The sequence below is a fragment of the Anabrus simplex genome, chromosome 6 (assembly GCF_040414725.1).
Source record: "Anabrus simplex isolate iqAnaSimp1 chromosome 6, ASM4041472v1, whole genome shotgun sequence".
Lineage (NCBI taxonomy): Eukaryota > Metazoa > Arthropoda > Insecta > Orthoptera > Tettigoniidae > Anabrus > Anabrus simplex.
This window is the reverse complement of record NC_090270.1, coordinates 223,962,425-223,988,363: the sequence shown is the minus strand read 5'-3', so window position 1 is coordinate 223,988,363 and position 25,939 is coordinate 223,962,425. Positions and strand designations below refer to the sequence as shown.

Below are 25,939 nucleotides of genomic sequence, written 5' to 3'. Positions count from 1 at the left end.
TGGCAGAAATTAATTTATGGATTTCCCATTGTTGTCAGGACTGACCATCGTGCATTAACCTTCATGTTAAAAACAACTATGGCTTCCGAACGAGTCTTCAGATGGACACTCTTTGCACAACAATTTAATCTCCAGTTAGAACATTGCTCTGGGAAAAACAACTTGTTAGCTGACTGCCTAAGTCGAAATCCTAATTCTGAAGTCGCAGAGATACATCAGATAACTCTCATACAGGAAGACCACGAGTTCCTACGCAAACTTGGTTACCTTCGACAGGCACAGAAACGGGACCTTAAGTTACGGCCTATCATTGACTGTCTTGAAGACAAGCTTACTCCAAACGAGCCAGGATTTAGGAAAATAAGGAGGCAAGCTAAAAGTTTCCGCTATATCAATGGAATCCTGTATAAGTTCATTGACCCTGCCAAGACGAAATTACGAGCTGTTATTCCGCCGAAGCTACGGGAACTTCTTACTTGGCACGTACATAGAATTACAGGTCATGGTGGAGTGGATAAGACTGTCGCCACGATATTAGAATCATTCACATGGGAAGGATTGAGAACTTTTGTAAATGATGTCATCAGGACGTGTGACACTTGTCAGAGAGTCAAACCAAGTTCTCATTTGTTACAGCAAAGTCCCATTCCTATTTTGCCATCTGCTCCGAAAGAACTCTACGCAATGGACTTGTTCGGTCAAATTCCAACTTCTAAACGAGGGAACCGTCATGTGGTTGTGACCATCGATGTGTTTTCCAAGTATGTGACATTATATCCAATCCAGAAGGCCACTACTAAAGCCGTTCTGTGGAGAATCACCCGGAATATAATTCCTCACATGGGAAAGCCTCAGGCCATACTAACAGATCACGGACCACAATTCACCTCGGCCGAATTCAAGCAAGCCATGACCCAACTGGGCATCAAACATGTCCTAAATTCCGTGAGACATCCGTCCAGTAATCCAGCGGAACGTGTAATGCAAGAGCTGGCCAAGTTCTGTAGAATATTTTGTGGGAATGCTCATTGGAAATGGGTAGATGTACTTCCAATTATTATGGAGTGTTCTAATGGCACTGTTCACGAAGCAACCTCCCAGATTCCATCAGTGCTTCATTTTAATAATTACCCTGTGAGATCTTGGGATCACATCATTCAGTGTCCTGGTACCGTAAGACCTACTCCCCAGGAAAACATTGAAAAGGCAACGGAATCATTGAGACGCCACGCTGAGAGGCGTAACCGAAGGGTTCAAGGGAGAAAATTTCACCGGCCTCTCCGATTAAACGAATATGTATTATTGAGGAGACCTGCTGTGTCCGAGCCTACGAGCAAATTTTATGCTAAATTTGCACCATTGTTTGTGGGACCCTATAAGATTATTACAGTCTTTGGCAATAATTCTTATAAAATACAAAGTCTGGATAAATCTTACGAAGCTGTCCACAATGCCGCTAATTTAAGACTCTACCGAACACCTACACCACTAACTGACACCGTGTAACCATCTGCTAAAAGGGAAAAATAAGTTATTAAAGATGGAAACTATACTTGTGGAACACCCTGTATGGAGAGACTAGGCTACTGGATGCAAGGAGCGGAACGAAGAACTCCGAGTCTCGAGGAGGACGGACACCTGTCGCGAGATCTACTACGTCACTACCATGTGATTTATCAGCCAATTTTTCGGAACAATAGAAATGGATACTGTCATGTTATAATTTCATCTGCTAACGAAATTATACTCCAACCAAGGGAGAGATGTCCCCGTTAAAATTGGCGATATTACGAATATTTTAACAAGTGGAAAGTGAAAATTTTATTGTCTGCTTGTAACTGCAGCATATCATTTGGGGAGTTGTGGCGAGCTGAGAACGAGTTTTTTTCGTCGTTCAGAGGGGTGACGCACCGGCAAGACTGTGCCAAGGTCAGAGCAAACCACGTGACTGCCTTCGCACGCGCGCAACCCAGCTTGTTTCTGGAATAGTCTGAGCCAATTAAATGAGACCATCAGCCAATTACCGTTCTCGCTGAAGATCACACCTCCCAGGCTAATTAGATAAAAGGCCTTGTTTCGAGTAAATCGCTCTCTTAATGTTCTTAATGTTCTGGAAACTCTTACTCTGAAGTTCTGAAGCTCTTACTCTGAATATCCTTCGTCGTTCTCAGACCACGTGGAGAAGTAATTTCAGTTCAAGTCGACGCCGTTCTGCTAGAATTTAGAGAAACCATTAGTGAATTCTATGGAATAAAGACGCCTAAAAGCCAAGTTAAGTGTGACAGTGTAGACGAGCTATTTATATTCGGCGTGTGCTTGTGCAAAATACTAAATTTTGTCATCTCAGTTACAGCTTGTGACCGGCATTCTACGGAAGTCGTCTTAGAATTGAACATCTCAAGATGGATAATTCCACAACCACCGACAACATCATTTCATCGAGGGACACCTGTTGCAGAGCCTCCATGGAGCTGTAAAATGTGAGGCGTATCTGGTAATTGGAAGGAGACTGACCGGAGGAGTATGCTGGAATAACTGACTGTCGACGAGAATCGAACCCCATCAAAAACTTGAGTACCTTTTTAATTTAATTTATCTGTCTTACCTTTTGTACAACTAGAGGTCTTTCTTCTTAAGTCGTAGATCTATTAGTTTGTTGTAGTTAGAAATATTTCATTTTTCCACTTCTTAAGGTGTCGTGGTAGACTAGGTACGTGTGAATGAAATTTTGGAATCTATTAGTGTAGACATGTAGGTTGTCTTTGAATGACTTCCCATGCTTAAGGAGCTTTATATTTAATAATCACTGACCACACGATAAATCTACTTTCCTCGTAATGTTGAAAGTTACTGGATGGAAATTTACGTGTACATTTTGAGTGAATAGGGTCGAACCTAGTGTCTTTCAAGATCACTTGTTGTATTTATGATGAAGTCATCTAATTTTACGATATTCCATGAGGATCAGTAGATGTAATAATCACTTAAATAATAATAATATTAACTAAAGATCGGGTAAAACAGAAGTAAACGCTCGTGAGCCATAAAACTACTGTAGAGTCCTTATATGTGAGATTGAATGTGCTCTGTTCATGAAGGGTCTGGAATATGACCAATCCTGAGGGATACTTGTTGTATAATTGTGCAGTTGATGAATTAATGATGATATTTGACTTATTCTTGTGTATTGGGAGCGCAAGATAGAATATAATTATTGGAGCACGTGTTGCGAGTGTATTTCACAGGTAGGAAATAAAAGTAATACAAGTAAGGCTCACGCTTGCGGTAATTTCAACCTGTAGCCCAAATGATGGTAGTGCTTATGGATTTTACTAGAATCTTCCAGTATAATTTCATGAGTTAGATGAACTTGCATTGATATGTGAAATGTGTTTCTACCAAGTGATACCCATGACTTCGATCACTAGCCACTATTAATGAAGGATAATTTCAGTACACGGATTATTTCTGCTAGACATTACGCGTCCCGACCACCAATAAAAATCATAAATAAACTTGCCAAAACAGGATTCGATGTAAATAATGTACATAAAAACGTGTTTCCCTAGTGTGAATGTGTGTGTGTATGTAAATATGTATATTTCTCTTGTGCCATGTTGGTTTCATTTAATTTTGATCTGGTCACGCACTCGCTGTGACGCAGATTACACTCATCGTTGTGTGCTGCCTTAAGAAATAATTTTCATGCCCTTAAGGGAAAGTTTGATTAAGTTAAGTCGAGGAAGACTAGGAAGAATTTATTTTCTTAATTAGCGAGATTTAAAAGGAAAGATCATCTCGTTACTTTATGAAGGCACTCGATTTGTAAATAAAATTTATTTAACTAGCTCACACGTTGGTGATGTAAATTTCTAAAATTTGAAATACTTTAAGATTAATTTGAATAGAAATGAAATGCAAAGATCAGAAGTGTAGTTTGTTAGCCGCATGATTACTTGAAGTTATGGAGAAAATAAGTCATTAATAATTAATTCAAAATAATTATTCTGAAATGCTAATGACGATCATTAGGTAAATGATGCAGTGGAAAATTAATAAGAACACGATTGTGACAATGAAACAGGTTAATTAAATGATGAGAAATAATAATAATAATCAGAATAATAATTAATTAATTTTGAGAATTCTGGAATCAATTTTCATTTTCTACTGAAGTTCATGTTGGTGTCATTGACTAATATTAAATACTGTAAATGACAAATTCAGTTGAGTACATCTTAAAACCACGTGTTGAGACTACTTTGAATTGGTAAAGCTTTGAACACATTTATTGTAAAACCCTCGTTAGCAAGACAGCTGTTAATCATTTTTTTTTCATGTTAATTTATTTTTAATTCTTTCAGTCAAGTATTTTGATTTGAAAAGGCAAGTGGCCTAATTTTTCTTTGGTTTCATTACAGCACAGTAAGGCTGGAGATTAAGAACACGTGTCACTCTAAATCGAGGAAGAAATGCAATGTTATGAAAGTTCTATGTTATAAAAAGAAATCATCAAGAATATTTCATTTGTTTGTTTGCTTATGTGAATAAATGTCAGAGTGTTGTTTTAACATTACTTTTTATCCTGCTTGGTCATCAATCCTTAACAACCCTTAAATGCCTCTAGAAAGTGATAGCCAACGATCGAACGGTCCACCTTGGGATCTCTCGCTCGATGGCTGGGCTTAGCTCGGGAAAAATGGGGGCAGTACGTATACCTTTTTCTTATATCTAATTAAGTAATGGAAAGGAAAAATAAATCAAATAACAAATCTTGTCATATAGAGAAAGATAGAAACATATAATAGGATAATGGGATTGTAAAGGAGAGAGCCCATCTGTGTGAAGATGGAGAAATTGTCCTTATATCCTCTTCCTGTTGCTCCCTCTTTCCACACTGACCTATTATTTTGTTTATCCTATCTTATCATACGATATAAACTTCATCATGATCCGTATTGACTAACATTCACATTAATAAGAAATTAAAATGGATGTCCACCTTTTCAATACCGGTACCATTTAATATGATTTCAAATCACTCTTACAATGGGACCGGTTTTGACCCCATTATGGGTCATCTTCAGCCATGGACTAAAATTGACAATATATAGTGGAAATACAATCAAATTAACACTTTAAAAATATTATGTACGTATTACAAATTATTTTACAAAAGAGTCAAAAATTATCTCAGTCTATAATACTATAATTAGTGAATCTACAGTCCTCTAGTCAAATTTTGTCATGTGTGACATTGCCATTGGTATTAATCTAAAATGAACAATCCTAATAAGTATACCCTGTTACACTGGTATTAAAAATTAAAATTGACCATCTTATGTGCTAAGTTGGTAAAAATCTGCCTTGCTGATTAACATGCATTGGTGAGGGTTGTGTCAGATGTAACACATTGTTTCTGTGTTTAATTTCTTCTTAATGCTTATCCTTGATTTGTCACTAGTTTATTCCTTTCCGTGACTTATATTGACATTAGAGGCTCCTTTTCTCCTTCTGTGTTTATCCTGGGCACCTAGTCTTTTGCCATTTCAGCTCCATGGCTGAATGGTCATTATCCTGGCCTTCAGTTCATAGGGCTATTGGTTCGATTCCCATTAGAGTTGGGAATTTTAACTACATATGGTTAATTCCTCTGGCTCAGGGCCTGCATGTTTGCGTTTGTTTTAATACACCTCCATTCATCTACACACAACATACCACACTACTAACCACCTCAGAAACAAGCAATAATGAATACATCCAGGATTGGCATCAGGAAGGGTATCTGGCCAAATCCCCATGAAGTGCCAACTGCAATCAATTTAAGAAAAAGACCAGAAATAAGATGATCTAGTCTTTTGCTGCCTGTATACATCTCTTTCCTTTTCCTGTGTTTATTTGACTTCTTATCCTACACTCCCTCTTCATGACCAAAGATCTGTGAAAATGGTCCTTCAATGAGAAGCCTGTCCTGATGAAGCTGGAAAGCAGTATGAGCATATTTGTGGCAGAGAAGAAAGGGATGTAGAAGAATTGGGGTTAATAAGGGGAGAGCTCATCTATCTTAAGGTGGCACAGTATGAAGATGAAGAGATGGTGCTTGCCTTCTTGCGATTTTTAAGTTTGTCCTTGTCTCATATTTCTGTATCTATATATCTCTTCCCATACTGACTCGTTATTGTGTTTATCCTATTGTGTGTTCCTATTCATTTACTTGGCTTTTTCTTATTTGTAAACTTCATTTGATGATGATAATATATATACAATTTTGTGTGGTTATTGCTAGCTTGGTGCATCCCTTCTAAGGCAGACCCTCCGACGAGGATGGGCAGCATCTGCTGTGTATGGGAAACTGCATGTTTTTGTAGCAGATAGTAGTGTTAGGTGTGATGTGTGAATTGCACGAATGTTGTGGGTAGTACAAACACCCAGCCCCCGTGCCAGGTGAGTTAACCATTTTAAGGTTAAAATCTCTGACCCGGCCGGGAATCAAATCCGGGACCCTCTGAACCAAAGGCGACTACACTGACCTTTTTGCAAAGAAGCCGGACATCATTTTGATGATGATGATGATGATGATGATGATGAATACCAGTAGATAATAAAATACTCAAACCACCTTTTTATACTTATTCTTCTTTCTCCTCTAGGGTTGTAACATATACTTGTATATTTAATGTAACGGGTCCTATAAATATCAAACTATCTTTCTGTCTCAATATTTCAAATTTTCGACAAACAGACTACTTCATTTTTATTTTGTATGAGGTGTACAATGTTTATTTTCACCTTCAGTTACATTTTGCATGTTTCTCTGTTTGTGAAAGTATCACCCCAAATCTACTTGAATGATTGGCATGAAAGTTAGTAATAAGTTAGGTATAAGTGTATTTGCACATATATCCATGGTGGTTAATTTTTTCAAAAATGTATATATCTATATACACTGACTGACAGAGCAAATGCAACACCAAGACGGAGTGGTCAGAACTTTATGCCAATTGCAGGGTAGACTGACGTCACTGAGGTATGCTCATGATGTGAAATGCGCCGCTGTGCTGCGCACGTAGCGAACGATAAATGGGACACGGCGTTGGCGAATGGCCCACTTCGTACCGTGATTTCTCAGCCGACAGTCATTGTAGAACGTGTTGTCGTGTGCCACAGGACACGTGTATAGCTAAGAATGCCAGGCCGCCGTCAACGGAGGCATTTCCAGCAGACAGACGACTTTACGAGGGGTATGGTGATCGGGCTGAGAAGGGCAGGTTGGTCGCTTCGTCAAATCGCAGCTGATACCCATAGGGATGTGTCCACGGTGCAGCGCCTGTGGCGAAGATGGTTGGCGCAGGGACATGTGGCACGTGCGAGGGGTCCAGGCGCAGCCCGAGTGACGTCAGCACGCGAGGATCGGCGCATCCGCCGCCAAGCGGTGGCAGCCCCGCACGCCACGTCAACCGCCATTCTTCAGCATGTGCAAGACACCCTGGCTGTTCCAATATCGACCAGAACAATTTCCCGTCGATTGGTTGAAGGAGGCCTGCACTCCCGACGTCCGCTCAGAAGACTACCATTGACTCCACAGCATAGACGTGCATGCCTGGCATGGTGCCGGGCTAGAGCGACTTGGATGAGGGAATGGCGGAACGTCGTGTTCTCCGATGAGTCACGCTTCTGTTCTGTCAGTGATAGTCACCGCAGACGAGTGTGGCGTCGGCGTGGAGAAAGGTCAAATCCGGCAGTAACTGTGGAGCGCCCTACCGCTAGACAACGCGGCATCATGGTTTGGGGCGCTATTGCGTATGATTCCACGTCACCTCTAGTGCGTATTCAAGGCACGTTAAATGCCCACCGCTACGTGCAGCATGTGCTGCGGCCGGTGGCACTCCCGTACCTTCAGGGGCTGCCCAATGCTCTGTTTCAGCAGGATAATGCCCGCCCACACACTGCTCGCATCTCCCAACAGGCTCTACGAGGTGTACAGATGCTTCCGTGGCCAGCGTACTCTCCGGATCTCTCACCAATCGAACACGTGTGGGATCTCATTGGACGCCGTTTGCAAACTCTGCCCCAGCCTCGTACGGACGACCAACTGTGGCAAATGGTTGACAGAGAATGGAGAACCATCCCTCAGGACACCATCCGTACTCTTATTGACTCTGTACCTCGACGTGTTTCTGCGTGCATCGCCGCTCGCGGTGGTCCTACTTCCTACTGAGTCGATGCCGTGCGCATTGTGTAACCTGCATATCGGTTTGAAATAAACATCAATTATTCGTCCGTGCCGTCTCTGTTTTTTCCCCAACTTTCATCCCTTTCGAACCACTCCTTCTTGGTGTTGCATTTGCTCTGTCAGTCAGTGTATATAAAAGCAAAACTATGCGTGTGTGTGTGTGTGTGTGTTTGTCTCAAATGGACTCGCCAACTATTGAACTGATTTCGTTGAAACTTTCACATTTCAATCAATCAGTCAATACTGATCTGCATTCAGGGCAGTCGCCCAGGTGGCAGATTCCCTATCTGTTGTTTTCCTAGCCTTTTCTTAAATTATTTCAAAGAAATTGGAAATTTATTGAACATCTCCCTTGGTAAGTTATTCCAATCCCTAACTCTCCTTCCTATAAATGAATATTTGCCCCAATTTGTCCTCTTGAATTCCAACTTTATCTTCATATTGTGATCTTTCCTGCTTTTAAAGACACCACTCAAACTTATTCCTCTACTAATGTCATTCCATGCCATCTCTCCGCTGACAGCTCGGAACATACCACTTACAGAGAGTTACAATAATTGAAAATCTTCCACCTTTTTGATACTTTTTATTTGCTTTTTTGCAAATTATAAACAGTACATGTTTCGTTCTCACTTGAGAACATCTTCAGCTGTTGTTAAGCTTAGGTGAATCGCTAAGTTTCTGAATACATTATGTTCAGGTACATTGTTCCTCTTAAAGACTATTTGAATATAAATTAAATTAAAGTGATGTTAAAACAATGTGAGGGTTAATGGGTTGATGAAATGAGACAGGATGAATACATAGTTAGCCTGCTTAAAAACTATATCTATTCATTAGAATAGTTGTTAAAAGTTACAACTCTGTTATACTAAAAATATCTATTTGTCTTCCAGTTAAAAGGTTTTTTGAAAAATGAATGGCTTCTTGACACTGTTCTTATTACTGCAGAATGCTCATTTCATTCACTAGTTTTTCATGACTGGGAGAAGGCATTTCCTCCATACCCTGCAAACGTTATGGTTTTCCCGCCAATACTTGGGTAGCTGATTGCAGTGGTTTCCCACTGGGTGATGGGGTCGCCACATCCCTACACCATTTAAAAATATATATAAAAAAGAATATTTAAAAAATCTCAGAGACCCCAAAAACGATGGAATCTACATTAATATTGGTCGTTGTAAATTATTTTTTATAATTACCCCTTTTTCTGTAATTTTTATTATTCGTACCCCTCCCTAGGGGTGCTAGGGTATCTTATCCCCCATAGTAATTTTTTCCAGATAGTAAGTAATATGTGTACCAAATTTGGTTGAGGGGTATGCTAGAACAGATACACGCCCATAACCTCGGTCATTCTTTTTCACCCCTACTAACTCCCATTTCGATTGGGGATGAACTTTGACTTAAAAGGCATCCAGAGTGACACAGTTCATCTCAACGAACCTGAAAACTGTGGATTCAACACTAATATCGGTTGTTTTTAGTTATATTTATATTTCACCCCCTCCTGTAAGGGTGCTAGGGGTGTCTTGTCCCCTCAGTATTTTTTTCCAGATAGTAGGTAATATTGATACCAAGATTAGTTGACAGCTACCCTGGAACATACAGACATGCATACATCCATAATCTCTTGTCATTTCAGACATTTCCTTTTCTTTACTCCTTCTCATCCCCCTGCCGACTGGGACTCAACTTCGTCTTAAACAATATCCAAAGTGCCACTGTTCATCTCAGCGACCCTGAAAACATGGATTCGACACTATTTTCAATTATTTTTATAGCTCAACCCTTTCACCCCGCTAGGGTGCAAGGGTTGTTTTACCCCCTTGCAGTTTATCTAAGTCATAAGTGTACAAAGTTTGGTTGAAATCGCTCCAGTAGTCCTGAAAACTACGGTTTCACCACTAATTGACAAATAATAAAATAGAGAGCAATTGATCCACCTTTTTCAATTCAAAATATGCTGCTAATTTAAAATTACAACAATATTTATTTGGTACCGATTTCAACATCTCAGACGTCATCATCAGCCAAAATTGGGCAAGTACAGTAGAGTCTCGATTATCCGACTTAAACGGGACCTGGAGTACGTTGGATCACCAAAAATGTCGGATAATACGGAATAAATTTGAAAATGAACTAAAACAAACAGGAAGGCTATACTGTATTATGTACTATGTTTTACGGGACTCTATTTATTGACTTATTAATTCAATTGTACAGTAGATGCAGTACTCTTTTCTTACTATGCCTGTAGCCAGGTGCAGACGTCTTGGCTTGGGCTGCAAGAGTTTTGATGTCAGCATCTTGAAATTCAGCCCAGTTTCATCACAATTAAAAATCTGATCACCGGATAATCCTTCAGCAAGAATTATTTCTTGAAATTGTCTTTTAAATTTCACAACCTCATCGGACTTAGCTGCCAGTTTTTCTCCACAGATATTAAGCTGCCCAATGCCGTACCGTTTTTTCCACCGATCAAGCCATCCAGCACTGGCAGTAAAATTAGGGTCCCTTTATTAAACTCCTTCTGGATATACACCGCCATTTCTTGCAGAATGGGGCCAGATATTGACAAGCCCTTTTCCTGGTTTTTATTGAACCAAAGAAACAGTGCTTCACTTACTTTTTCGTACTCACATTTTTCATTGATTTTTTCTAATTTTCAGTGCATCACTTGTTGCTCTGGTAGAGCACCACTTTTCAATTTATTCCCTCGTATGTTTCCAGTCTCCCACTGTAACACATCCAACAGCATAATCTGAAGCCATTTTTTGGAGAGTTTCCCCTTTGTCCAGTCTCTTTAACCCACTCTACTTGTCTTCCACAGACACAATCACTTTCTTTCGTTTACTCGCATTACTCACAGAGGATATGAAAACTATAACATCCGCACCCAACCAATACTACATTGAACAATCCTACCGCATGACTGCCAGTGCTTGTCCCACAGTCGCACCCTCCACACCCCGTGTCCCAGAATTGCATCCACCTAAAGTTCAAATTAAGACTACCAGTGTCGGATAATACGGAGTGTCGGATAAGCGAAGGTCGGTTGAGCGAGACTCTACTGTAAACAAAGATATACACATGTTAAAATACAGACTATAGACCATTAAAAGTAAAATATCAATGGATGGATAAAATACAGTGTGTGATGATGCTTAAGGAGAAAGTCTTCCAAAATATTTACACAAGACTTACAGATGAACTACTCTACGTACAGCTTACTTGCTGTGTACGTTGTAAAGAATTACTGCTGTACTGTAGTATGAACGAAAATCACTAGTACAACAGCAGGTACAACAAGTCTCCGTGTAGGTCATACACTCAATTGAATGGTATGGAATGTCAAAAAACCTGTTGGGGTATGGGGCATCACGTTATTGTTCAATGATGTCCGTACTCTAGTCAGTGGCGCCGAAAATGTGGGAGATTTGAACGTGTGCTGTGGTGGTTTTTTACGAGTAGCAGGAAGATGGTACGTTTCCGGACACAAGCCCACTGCAAGCCCTCAAAGTCTGCAATGGGAATATAGAAACACCCCGTATAATCTTGAATATCTCCGTAATCCCTGGATCGATTATGAAGAAATTAACATGAGGAGAGGTTTAGAATGTGTTCTATAAAATGCCATTGTTTCTGAATCGATATCTCAACTGGTTTAGAAGATAGCAAATTTCTTACAAGGACATTTCCAGATCGTATGACGCAACCTGTCCTTAACCCCGTGCTGGCTGTGCAATGAAGAAGGCAGCGTTGTCGCGGGTTGACTACTTGCTCCTGTGAGACTTTGGTATTATTAGCACTGAAAGTACACTCGCTAATACTTTATAAATTATTTGTGATGTATTTTATTTAAGAAATACTTGATATACGGTCAATCCCGGTACAATATATAGACAGGTTACAATACCGAACCCTAGTGAAACTCTAAGGTGCAGTTAAATGTTGGGCAGCGGTGGGTGTGTAAGGTTTGGCCATTAACAGGTTTGTTACTTTGTAGGCAGAAGATAATGACACACTAGCTTGTACGGCGAGACACGACAAGGATTTTGTTGGAGTTCTTTCCAAGAGAGTTCCTATTTCATCAAGCTTTTCTTCTGTTAAAACAGATCGTCTGCTGTGTGTTTTCTTGTTAAGAATGGACCCAGTGGCACGGAACTTCTTCACTTAATTACGTATCATACTCCTAAGAGGAGGGATGATGGCAGGAAATTTGCAATTGAATCAAAAGCAGCACTCTAACAGAATAATGCTTTGCATAGCACAACACAATGAATACACACTGTTCTACTGTATAAGTCACTTACTAAACATTCACTAACTCTTGTAATGTATTCATACAGAAACTACGCTATTTCAAAGCTAACACACTGAACATAGTATCAATACCACAGATGTTGAACTAAACTATTGCTTAATCATTACTGCATTAGATCATATTAGCCCACCATGAAGCAAAATATATCTCGGTAAATGAGTTACCTGGCCATGCTATCGCCTTTCCATGTAGATCTCCGGGCACTCACCCAGAACTAAAAAAGAGACCCTGTAGAACAGCATGGTGAAAGAATTCTAATTCTATCGTTGACAAATATCTAATGACGATGGAAAGAGCAAATACAATTGTAATGAAAATGTATGCCAATATTTAAATGTATTCATGCACCCCTTAACCTCTTAAGATAGACACATTTATTAATTTTGTTTACAATAACAGGCAACGAGTTGCCTAGTTACACGAAATCTTCCATGAAAGTACATCTCGATCATGGCATGTTGAATTGCTATTTCCAAATAATAGTCAGTGAGTTGCCTAGTTGCATGGCTTCCTATCAAGAAAGGTTCTTCATAAAACATGATGGCATGTTCCCATCCTCCTATCTACAGCTACGATCATGAACCTCCTAGCAAGAAAGAAACTATATAAAACATGGCAGCGTGTTTCCATCCTCCTATATACAGCATTGCTTACCGGACTTATTCTATCTAATTGAGAAGGAGGTGCAGACTGGAAAGAAATAGAGTTAGAAATGGTTATGGAAGTAAGAAGAAATTGAAGGAACTTACTAGGAAATTGAATCTAGCAAAGAAGTCAGCTAAGGATAACATGATGGCAAGCATAATTGGTGGTCATACAAATTTTAGTAAAAAATGGAAGAGTATGTATAGGTAATTTAAGGCAGAAACAGGTTCAAAGAAGAACATTCCAGGAATCATTAATGAACAAGGGGAGTGTGTATGCGAGGATCTTCAAACGGCAGAAGTATTCAGTCAGCAGTATGTAAAGATTGTTGGTTACAAGGATAATGTCCAGATAGGGTATGTGAGTAACACTAAAGAAGTATTAAGATTTACCTACTATAACAATGACATCTACAGTAAGATACAAAAGTTGAAAACTAGAAAAGCAGCTGGAATTGATAAGATTTCTGCGGATATACTAAAGGCAATGGGTTGGGATATAGTACCATATCTGAAGTACTTATTTGATTATTGTTTGGTTGAAGGAGCTATACCAAATGAATGGAGAGTTGGTATAGTAGCCCCTGTATATAAAGGAAAGGGTGATAGACATAAAGCTGAAAATTACAGGCCAGTAAGCTTTGGGAAGGCATTCTTTCTGATTACATTAGACATGTTTGCGATATTAATAACTGGTTCGATGGAAGGCAATTTGGTCTTAGGAAAGGTCATTCCACTGAAGCTCAACTTGTAGGATTCCAGCAAGATATAGGAGATAGTTTGGATTCTGGAGGTCAAGTGGACTGTATCGCGATTGACCTGTCTAAAGCATTTGATAGGGTGGATCATGGGAGACTACTGGCAAAAATGAGTGCAATTGGATTAGACAAAAGAGTGACTGAATGGGTTGCTATATTTCTAGAAAATAGATCTCAGAGAATTAGAGTAGGCGAAGCTTTATCTGACCCTGTAATAATTAAGATGGGAATTCCTCAAGGCAATATTATTGGACCTTTATGTTTTCTTATATATATAAATAATTTTAGTAAAGGCGTGGAATCAGAGTTAAGGCTTTTTGCGGATGATGTTATTCTGTATAGAGTAATAAATAAGTTACAAGATTGTGAGCAATTGCAAAATGACCTCGATAATGTGAGATGGACAGGGTTAAAAGTCAGGTTGTGAGTTTCACAAATAGGAATAGTCCTCTCAGTTTTAATTACTGCGTTGATGGGGTGAAAGTTCCTTTTGGGGATCATTGAAAGTATCTGGGTGTTAATATAAAGAAAGATCTTCATTGGGGTTATCATATAAATGGGATTGTAAATAAAGGATACAGATCTCTGCACATGGTTATGAGGGTGTTTAGGGGTTGTAGTAAGGATGTAAAGGAGAGGGCATATAAGTCTCTGGTAAAACCCCAACTAGGGCATGGTTCCATTGTATGGGACCCTCACCAGGATTATTTGATTCAAGAACTGGAAAAAATCCAAAGAAAAGCAGCTCGATTTGTTCTGGGTGATGTCCGACAAAGGAGTAGCGTTACAAAAATGTTGCAAAGTTTGGGCTGGGAAGAACTGGGAGAAACGAGACGAGCTGCTCGACTGAGTGGTATTTTCCGAGCTGTCAGTGGAGAAATGGCGTGGAATGACATTAATAGACGAATAAGTTTGAGTGGCATCTTTAAAAGTAGGAAAGATCACAATATGAAGATAAAGTTGGAATTCAAGAGGACAAATTGGGGTAAATATTCTTTTATAGGACGGGGAGTTAGGAATTGGAATAACTTACCAAGGGAGTGTTCAATAAATATCCAATGTCATTGAAATCATTTAAGAAAAGGCTAGGAAAACAACAGATCGGGAATCTGCCACCTGGGCGACTGCCCTAAATGCAGATCAGTATTGATTGATTGATTGATTGATTGATTGATTGATTGATTGATTGATTGATTGATTGATTGATTGATTGATTGATTGATTTGAAGTTAGTCACAAATTTCAAATAAACACTAGAGTCTGCAAGGGGATGGACTCTCTCCATTACTTTTCAATTGTGCTTTTGATAAAAGTGGTCAGAGAACACAGAAAGGCTTTTTATTTTCTAAGATCTGGAAAAGGCCTTCGATACAGTGCCTAGAGAAGCAATGTGGATTTTTCTAAGGTAATTCAGCTGCCCAGAACACTTTGTTGGATTGATACAGGCACTCCATGATAATATGCTTGGACAAATGTTGTGTACCAAAATGAAATTTGAGAAGAATTTTCCATAATGGGCTTAAGCAAGACTGTGTACTTGCACCAACACTTTTTACCTGTACCTGGCAGCAATGCTGTATGAGACATCATCTGAGAACAGCACAGGTATGGAACTGAAGTGTATGCTTGTTGGAGGGCTATTCTATCAGGCCAGACTCTGATCAGATAGACTTGCTAGCCTCACCCATTTAACTGAACTGCAATATGTAGATGATAATGCTTCTCCAGATCATATACCTGAGGAGCTGCAAATGTCAGTTAACTGTTTCACTAGGACATATGAACAAGCCTGACCATCAACATTCCTAAAACAAAGATACAAAGCCAGCTCCTGGAACTGCCTTTCCAGATTTCAGTAATTCCATCTCCAATATGCCTCTAGGGCAAGTAGGTCATTTCCTCTATTTAGGAAATATTCTCTCTAGTAATTGCTTGGCAAAGAAAGACGTGGAGAACAGAATATGTGCTGCCCATATAGCTTTCAGATGTCTTACACATCGGGTCTTCCTGAATAAAGATCTAAGAATATATACAAAATTGATCGTGTTTCGAGCAGTTGTCATCTCCACCCTGCTCTGTGGATGTGAAACCTGGACTCTATATTGCCATGATATGAAGAAGCCCAGATATATTAACATCAAATGGGATGATTACATTCCAGACACAACAGTTCTAGAGAGGGCAAAGGTGAACAGTATAGAGGCCACCATCTTAGGTCACCAACTCAGATGGATTGGACATGTCCAATACATGAAAGATGACAGACTTCCTTGAAAAATTCTGTGAAATCAGTACAGGCAGGAGGCCCCATGGTTCCCGTCTGAAGTGCTATAAATATCAGATGAAAAAGACCTTCAGGAGCACTGACATTATTCCAAGTACTTGGTACATCATTGCAGAGGACTACACTCACTGTGCACAACTACTGCAGCCGCTGTTGCACAATTTGAACGTGAACATCATAGACAGGAAGCAGAAAAACGTCAGAGGCATAAACAACACCAGGCTGAACCTTGCAACCAATGTGGTCATATGTTTCATGCCAGGATTGGTCTCCTTAGCCATCAGCATCCCTGAATTCAAGGATTGGAAGAAACGTGAAAGAAATATGAATACTCAGATACAAGTATCAGCCGCTGATGATGACAGGAGCTTCTTGTGTTTGTCTTGCCTCATTCTGTTTGCAAAATCTTCTTTACATTTCTGTTTCTAAACTATTCTTTACACCTGAAATATTTTTTTCTCTGTAAAATGATAGTTTATCCTCAATTTCACTTGGATTTTCTTGCACCCTGGCATGGTACAAAGCACTTCTTGAACCATTTCTAGCTTTGGCAGCAAATTTTACATCCTCATTCCACCATGCTGTTTCTTTGGATTTTCATATTTGGCTTTGTCATTCACATACTCTCTCTCTGATGTCTTCACCAGTGCTCTCCTCAGGTTCTTCCATTCCTCGTTTGCAGATCTCAGATCTTCTTTTGGTAACATCATCTGAATATTCTCATGAAACATTTCCTTCAACCCTTTTTTTTAAAGTCTCCAACTTTTTAATTTTGTTGTTCTTTTGTTGTGGACTGTAGGAGGTCTTCTCTTTGTTGTGGTATCTGAAACAAACAGCCTGTGGTCTCCATCCAGATTTTCACTAGGAATTACTTTGACATTCCTTACAGCCTTCTAAACTTCTTTGTTGGTGAGTATGTGATCGATCACTGTTCCATATTTACCATCCCAGCTATATCTTGTGATCTTGTGATCTTGTGCGAGTCCCTTTTATTGAACCAAGCGTTACTCACAACCATATTGTACACAGATCTAGAAGATGCTCACTCTGTGCTCTCCTACTCCCCATTCCATGAGGACCCAGGGAGGATTCATAGCTCAGTCTAATCCAACCTGAATGTTAAAATCTCCCATTACTATCAAAGTTTCACAATCCATATTTCCTCCAAGTTAATCAGGAAAGCTTTTTTTTCTTTATTTGAACATGCTGATTGTGTAGCATAGACCTGAATTATATGATATTTGTCCTCATTGCAATTTACTGACATTTTAATCATTCTATCACTGACAAATTCAATCTGCATACAAGTATAAAGTCTACTCCATTTCTTGACACCATTTTATTTCCAGACCAATATAGCCTATAGTCTAGCTGGAGGTGTCTTATTCGTGTTGCCTTCTATTGTGTTTCACTCATCCCCATGGTGAGAATTTTCCTCTTTCCCATCATATCAGTTCTCTCTTCAGTTTATTTGTCAGTATCGGGCTGTAAGCCCTCATACACACCTAGCTGTTGTCGTCTTGAGTTCTTCAATCTGAGGCTCATAATTATCTTGAAAGCACACTTAATCCACCCTTGGCAAGCTATGCTTAACATGGCTTCTTTGCTAGAGCCCAGTTAGCCATCAGTTTTCAGATCTGTTCCTGTAGACCTTCACAGCTACCGGAGCAGTAATGGGGCATATAATTCCCACTGTACTTCGCCTGTACAGGTGGTCCCCTACTTCATGCCATTGCCCATCTCCTGTGACGTGGATGAGGGGTTGAACTTGTGGTAGATTGTATTCTGTGAATTTACAAAAACAAGAACAAAAATTCTGTATACTACGCAAGGATTTCACGATAGTGAAGCAAGCAAGATACCAACTGATAAAATAGCTACATTACAACTCTACTTAGGTGTATCCTGACTATAAAATAAGTAGCTGATGTACCTATGCTTCGTTACAGAATTCTACATTCTACCTTGTATACACAGTTCTAGGTGAAGTCTCCTCCTGTAACCATTGTTCCCCCCCTCTCATGTCGTTACGCTGGGGGGCAGACGAAAGATTGGGTCCTTTGTGTTTCTGGTGCATCTAAGTGCTCCTCTAATGAAGCTTGAAGTGATTTGTAATTATTCTGTTGCCGACTTCAGTCCAGCCTGCACCACAGAGTTGTTTGGTGTGACTTAAATTGAAAAGAGTAGTAAGCACATCCAATTTGACAGTTGTGAGATAGTGACACAGTTGGTATTCTACCTGCAGCATATTTTGTTATTGCAAGAAATGAAATTCATATTTCAAGGTCTGTAAGTATAATCTTTCCAGCTATTCAAAACTCTCTCTCCAGTCGTTCCACTCATGACTGAGTATCGTGACCCAAGGACTTTGTTGTTTCTTTTATAAACTGATACCATTCTGTATGCACTTGTTTTTTCTGGACAGTAACTCTCCATGGTAATTCCATGTTCTCTCTTACTTGATCAGCCCATCTTTTTGTGACCCGTCCTTGTGTCCTTGTGCCGGAAACTTTTCCTTGGACAATTAATATTTCCAGGTTGTCATCCTCTCTTCTCATAATGTGACCAAAGAATTGGAGGATTATCTGGTACACAACTTGGCATAGACTTTCTAGTATTCCAATTTCCCAGATGACAGAATCATTTATTTGCCTGGCTGTCCACGGTATTCGCAACATCCTTCTCCAACACCACGTTTCAAAGGCGTTGTTTCGGTTCCTGTTTAGCTTTTATGGTCCAAGTTTCGCTTCCATACAGGAATATCGAGAACACAAGTGAATGGACTAATCTTTTCTTCGTATTCATAGATATTGCTCTATCTTGCCAGATCTTCTTTAATTTTGCCATAGATGTACGTCCTAGAATGATGCGACGTTTGATTTCTTTTTCACAGCTACTTCTATCCTTTATTATTGAACCAAGATAAGGAAACTGACAGACTCTTTGGAGATTGTTCAGGTGCTGTGGCAGCTGAATCTCTGCACCTTTGTTGACAATCATTAGTTTTGTCTTGCTCCAATTAATTTCCATGTCAAGATTGTGACTTTCCTGTTGTACACGATCCATTATCTCGACAAGCTCCTGTACACTGCTGGCTACAAGTATGGTGTCGTCTGCAAAATGGAGGTTATTAATTCTCTTCTCACCAATGGAAAATACTTCTTCCCAACTGTTGAGGGCATGCCTCATGATATATTCACCATAGATGTTAAATAATTGAGGTGATAAGATGCATCCTTGTCTCACACCTTTGGACACTTTGAAACTTGATGATAGATTACCATCAACCCTGACTTTGGCCAAGTTGTTATCGTATAAGCCTTTTATAAGTGAAATGAGATGAGATGGAATTCCCATTTCCTCTAGAACACATCACAACTTCGGCCACAAAACACAATCAAAGGCCTTTTGGTAGTAAATGAAGCACAGAAACCAAGGAAGGTTGAATTCATGTGCCTTTTCAACCAGAATCTGTTCTCGAGTTCCTCTTCCCTTGACAAAGCCAGCCTGTTCTGATGGGAGCTGATACCTAATGAAAGGTTTCAGATGTTCATTTATGATATGCAATAATATTTTACTTGCCATGTGATATTAGTGAGATGGTTTGATAATTCCCGAAGTTCCTTGTTGATCCCTTTTTGTGAAGTGAAATAAAGATAGAAATGAGCCAGTCTTGTAGCCATACACCACTGTCCCATATCTTGTTACAGATGAAGTGCATTAAACGTACTCCTTCTTCTCCCACTTGCTTATTTATTTTCCCAGTGATGCCATCACTTCCTGATGCTTTATGATTCTTCAGGTGTTTAATTACATCTTCTACTTCTCTCCTCAGTATTGAAGGCTCTGGTTCGGAGTTAGATTGATTAGGGATGCACTTATTGCAAACATTCCTGGTAGTCACATCTGCATATAGATTTTCACAGTATCTTTTCCACCTTTCAATGGCTAGTTGTTTCTCTCCAATGAGGGTACAATCCTCATCTTCTACAACCCATGAACGGGGCTTGAAGTTGCGGGTAATTTTCTTTACCTTCATACAGAGATCACGAGGTTGACAGTGCTGCTTATGCAGTTGAGTCTCTTCACAGAATTCATGAATCTGGTTTGCCTTATCAAGTCTGCACTGCTTTTGAATTTTCCGAGGTAGTGATGCATGCATTTGTAAATATTCATCAGTTTCATAATAGTTTCTTTTTAGCTGTTTCCTTTCCTCTGTTAGCCTCAAAGTTTTGGCGCTTAACCATGGCTTCCTAGGAAATGAATTGTGCCCATGTATTTCCTTGCTTTTCGTTCTTCGGACTTATGATGAAGGTGTTGCTGTTGTTTATAGTGTTAGGAAAACTCTCTTACTATGCTCCGTAGTGTGTCTGAGGAGGAGTGTGATGTTCACCCATCATGGGTGACCACACCCGATGTTGCTTAACTGTGTGTTTGTGATTTGGTTGTTTTATTGCTACCCTTTCACCGTACCAGTGTTGTTTGTGTTTGTAGGGGGTTTCTAGGGACCCTCGAGTAGGTGTGGGTCAGAATTTCCAGTTTAACCACTACAGTTGCCATGATCTGGAGTGGTCACCAAGAATTTTCAAGATGGCCACCTGTGTTGTTTAACTGTCTTAAGTCCAGTTTGTTGCTAATATCTTTTAATAGAATTATTTGAGTTATTTATAGTTTTTGGCATGAATTCAGTTGTGCTCGCTTTGGTTGTTGCTTAGTTCCAGTGAGTCATGATGAGTGTTGTGATTAGTTGCAGAGCCAGTTTCATTGAGTCTGGTAGTGGTGGTTGGCTTGGTGGGCTAGATTTTAGGTCTAGGAGTCTTGGTATTTCGTGTGTATTTTGTTTACTGTGTTTTATGTTTGCCTGGTGTTTCTTGATTGCCGCTTTTATGAAAGGGCATCGGGGGAAAGAGCCTGCGTGGTCACCTTTACAGTTGGCACATAAATTATGTTCTGTTTGGGCACTTTGGAGGTAGTGTGGTGATGGTTTTTGTCACATCTGTTGGATCTCTGAAGATGGGAACAGCTGGACACTGAGTGGTGTGGTTGCTGACAGTTGTAGCACTGGACTGCAAGCTTTCATTGAGCTTTGTTTTGTTTCGCTTTAGGTCTGAAGTTAGAGCATTTGCCCTTCCTACCAGCCGTCGGCTCTGTGGGCGATCATGTGGATTGTTGTGGTGTCGGTGAGGAGACTGTATTGACAGCCTCCACCTCACACCTTGGTTGAGAGGAGGGGGGGGGTTGTGTGTGTGTGTGTGTGTGTGTGTGTGCGCGCGTGCGTGTGTGTGTGTGTGTGTGTGTGTGTGTGGTGTTTTTTTTTTTTTTTTTTTTTTTTTTTTTTTTGAGTTGTGATTTTGGTGCCTTGCTAGGCTCTAAGGTTTGTGTTTGTTTAGTGTTCATTAATACTGAGGTCTGAATTCCTGTAGTTTCCTGGGGTGGAGTGTTTGTCTGTGTGTTTTTAACTTGGTGATTGATAGCAGAGTTGTCAGTTTCTGAGGGAGGGTTTGCTGTGGATTTTGCAGTCTGTATGGTCTTTGTTGTGGTTACTTATGTTTGTGTGGGTAGGACTGTCTTGGCTGTGATGAGGTAGGGAATGCTGTCATCATTAGGATAGTAGGTTTAAATGAATTGGAATGTTCAGCTCAAGGCCTTAATTATTGGGTGCATTGTTTTCTTATTGGTTGTGGTGATTAGGATTAGATGGTTTCTTCAATGATGGCAATGTCTTTTAAAGGGAGAAGAGTATTGAAGAGTGAAATTCTATGTTCTCAGAGAGTAGCGTTGGTATATGAGGGGAGAAGGAAAACTGTGATGATGTCTGTTCTGGGAAGTGGTTGGCTCCTAAAGTACCCGAAAGAATTATTTTATTCATCATTGGTTTCTGGTTAATTGATTTTAGGATCTTCACTTTCTGGTAAGAATTGGGCTGAGGTGGTAGATGGGGGGGGGGGGGGAATTTGAATTTGGTCTGGGAATGGGGGAATTAGTGGACAATGAGGGAAGCCTGCTTAACATTGCATTACATTGTGACAAAACTTCCATCATATAGGCTAACTCGGAGGATGTATTAAATCAGTCACCAGAACTGGGGTCATGGTTACTCGATTCACTGTGATTTGTCCATGGTCATGGTTTTAGATTGTTGGGAGGGGGAAGGTGGGGGATGTATGTATGTTTTTGACACACTGGAAAGTCAAACTCATAGTGGACTTGGCTTTATGTAAGAACCTGTTACCTGGGTCATGACAGGGTGAGTGTTTTTAAGTGATTGGTGTCACTGACAAGCCACGAACTCAGAATACCAAGCTGTTAAGACAAATAGCTTTCTTCTTGGTTTACTGGGTCCTGCCTTTTGATTGGCTGGCGGGATGCTAGAGTATTGATTTTCTCAGGGACTGCTGGGTGCTTGCAGCTGTTACTGGTGGCCCATATGGGCCTTGCTTGGTGGCAGTGTTCAGGGTGTTGGCTTGCTCTACTTGGAGGTCTTACTCTCTCTATATGTATCCGTCTTGGTCAAACTCTTGGCTGGGAATCTAAGTAAAATAGTGTACATGTGGTGAGTAAGATTTTATTAAATCGCATAGCTCAAAGCGTTACCCCAGAAATATGACTGAGAGGTCACAATACATCGTTTTTCATGTGAAAACCAGTTTAGAGAGCTTTTATTGTAATGGCAGGCTTCCTTCCCTACTGCCAGCCACAGTCAAGTTGCGCAGTTTTCACTATAATGGCAGACACTCACTCTCCACCTGCCTTTTTTTTACCCCAGAAAGGCTATGGTTTTCCGAAAGGCTTTACGGATCTGCCATTGGACAGAAAACCAACATGACAGCAATATTAACGCAATATTAAAAGCGTTACTTTTAAATACGTATCTGAATAAGTACAAATTCCAAGAAAATTTATTAATGTTTTATTATTGGAATATACAATATGGGATTATTGGTCTGTGTGTAGATATTGTGTAAAACGGTTCCCTAGAGAACAGTATGTTTCCAAGACATATTGCTAAAATTTGTCATAACAACTTGGAGAATGTTAAGAATCAGGAAGACTGTGACTGAGCGAGAGGAAAAAGCGACCTGCATTTTATTATATTATTAGTGCAGTATCTTGCATTGACCCTTCATGCCGTGATGGATGACAGAGTGTGTTTTTGTTTTGTCATTTGTTTAATCTGTTCATGTTCCTTGCCAATCAGAGGCATTTAAAATAAGACATATTTACTGTGAAAAGTGAAGAAAAATGCGAGAGCATGAATGGGCGGCGTGAATCGCACACGGATATTTGTAACTGTTCTCAAGTAAATAGTGCAACTTCTGCTATTTTGTGGCTTATTTTATTCATTCAAAGTAAGGACACTCCAATCCTTAAAAGTATATGCCAAAATACAGGAAAGCATTCTTTCTTGGAAATTATTAGAGTTACAAAGAAAATTCATATTAACTTTTTTTTCTGGCAAATCAAATTTTAAGTACACCTGCTCTGCTCCATAATTTAATAGGACGAACTGTTCAGGCAGTTTATTCACTTTTATGTATCTCAGGCATACATTTTCCTCTGACTTGTTTCACATTTGCTTTCACTACTTGATCCATTTTAGAGATAGTGTGATAGTAAAACACAGAAAAGCATCTTTTTTTTCTGGAATACTGTTAGAATTACAAAGGAAATATTGAATACTGATGAAAATAAACTGTTATTCAACAATCCCAATTTCACACAGAAATACAGACTATATTGTTTACCAACAGTAACTTACATGCCTCTAGTTTCTAACAGTGTATATATTGTGCCAGCTTATATTCCAAAGGGAATATCTAATATATGAATATAAGCAAGACATTGCACTATTGCGAACTTAGCTCGTAGTTTGATTAATGCACCAAAAGACCGCACGCGACTGCTACACGTCAAATGATGCAAATGGGTTCATTTCTGAGGATGCCGAAAGGAAGTGCAGGGATTAACTCTGTACATGACAACTTTTCCCTGTATACAGCCAGTGATGGTCAGACTTCCAGATGGTTATTCGTAACTATAACAGTTCCATCTTACATTGGTAATCTTCACTGTGTCAGCACCGTAGAAATTCATCACTCTCCAATATGACTATCTGCCGCCTATGCTATTCACAGACTGAACTCAGTGTCGCCTCATGATTCAGCCTTCGACTCAGTACTGACGTCACACTGATGTAGACTTCCAGATGGTGTAAACTCTCTGCTTGTGTTCTCTGTGTTTCTATGACACTGGGTTTTACATACAGGAGGTTGTTCGTCCATGACTATTCAAGTAGGGAGGACTGTATGAATAGTTTGATTGGCCTGAAACCGATATGGTATATGTACCTAACTGGCATCTCTAGTATCAACACAAATGACCCATGCCTTCATTGTGTTGCAATTTCCATTATTGCTTGTGTATTTACAAACTTGACCTGATGTCAGTGATAGTCCACACCAGCATTTTATTTCTGATAGATAAAGCAGATGTACCTGTATTATGTTTCAAGAATTTTCTCTCTTCTTTCTTGCAGGATATAGTTACTCTGGTTGCTGCCTTCCTAGCAGTATGTATTTGTGTTTACTGCATTTTTTATGCTCTCTTGACTGAATCTACAAAATGAAATTGGATAAGCTACTAAGCAGGACAAGACTCAAACATCAGGTTGCACAGTGAAGGATAATATAACTTAAGTTTGTTTATTAATACTGTAATAATTGCATAATTTAAATTTAATGAGTCAATATAATTAATCCTAACAATATTAGATTGTTATCAGAAAATATCATTATGGCTTATGGGGATTGCTTTATGCCATTTATTGTCAGCTATGATTTAGAAATAATACTAGTTTTGTTAGGGATATGTTCACCCTTTTCTGTTGGCATTTTGAAGAGAATGCTGAACATAATTTCTCTTTTAATATTGTAACTCAAATTAAATAAGGGGCTAATAATGACAATGTATTACCTCTTACTACAAGTTCATCATGCCACCACCACTCTTAACTAAAAATTAAGTTTTTCTGATGTTACAAATTAGCAAAAATTTAGATGACTTATTTGCAGTCAGTTTCAGAACTTTTGTCAAATAGTCTACACACCGGCTAACTAAACTGCTTTGTAACAATATGCTTATATTGTTAGAATTATTTTGAAAAGTCACAACTTATTATTGATGATCATAAGAACTTCATTCTATTCTATACTGTACAAAATGTAGATATGACCATCGACCAGTGAGTTCTCCTTGGTGCTTGTATGGTTAGATTTAGGCCTTTTACCTTTCTTTTTTTTCCTTTTTTTTTCTTTAATTTACAAAATTTACGTCACACCCACAGAGACAGGTTTCATGGCGAGGATGGGGTAGAGGTGGGAAGGAAGTAACCGTGGCCTTAATTAAGATATAGCCCCAACATTTGCCTGGTGTGTAAATAGAAAGCCATGGAAAAGCATTCCTAGGTGACATCATAAATTCTCTTGAAATTTAGCACACAGTGATGCAGCTACATCTTTGTGAGTGAAAGCCAAGCCAACACTTCAGAGATCCCATCAGTTTCTCTTGTAAACAGACGCATAGAACAAAGAGCACACTGTTAATTGCCATGCGGTTAGGGACGGGCGGCTGTGAGCTTGCATGTGGGAGATAGAGGGTTCAAATCTCACTGTCGGCAGCCGTGAAGATGGTTTT

At 39.5% G+C, this 25,939-nt stretch overlaps 1 protein-coding gene across 4 annotated transcripts in view; it reads left to right on the top strand.

Moving 5' to 3' along the window:
- The window catches only part of LOC136876353 (triple QxxK/R motif-containing protein), a 97,537-nt gene extending 72,053 nt beyond the window's left edge, over nt 1–25,484 (top strand). For all 4 annotated transcript variants that reach the window (XM_068228386.1, XM_067150228.2, XM_067150227.2 and 1 more), the window contains exon 4: nt 24,783–25,484. In XM_068228386.1, coding sequence (XP_068084487.1) covers nt 24,783–24,872 — 90 coding nt within the window. In that variant the 3' untranslated portion in view covers nt 24,873–25,484. The remainder of the gene's footprint in view (nt 1–24,782) is intronic.
- Nucleotides 25,485–25,939: the final 455 nt, after the last annotated feature.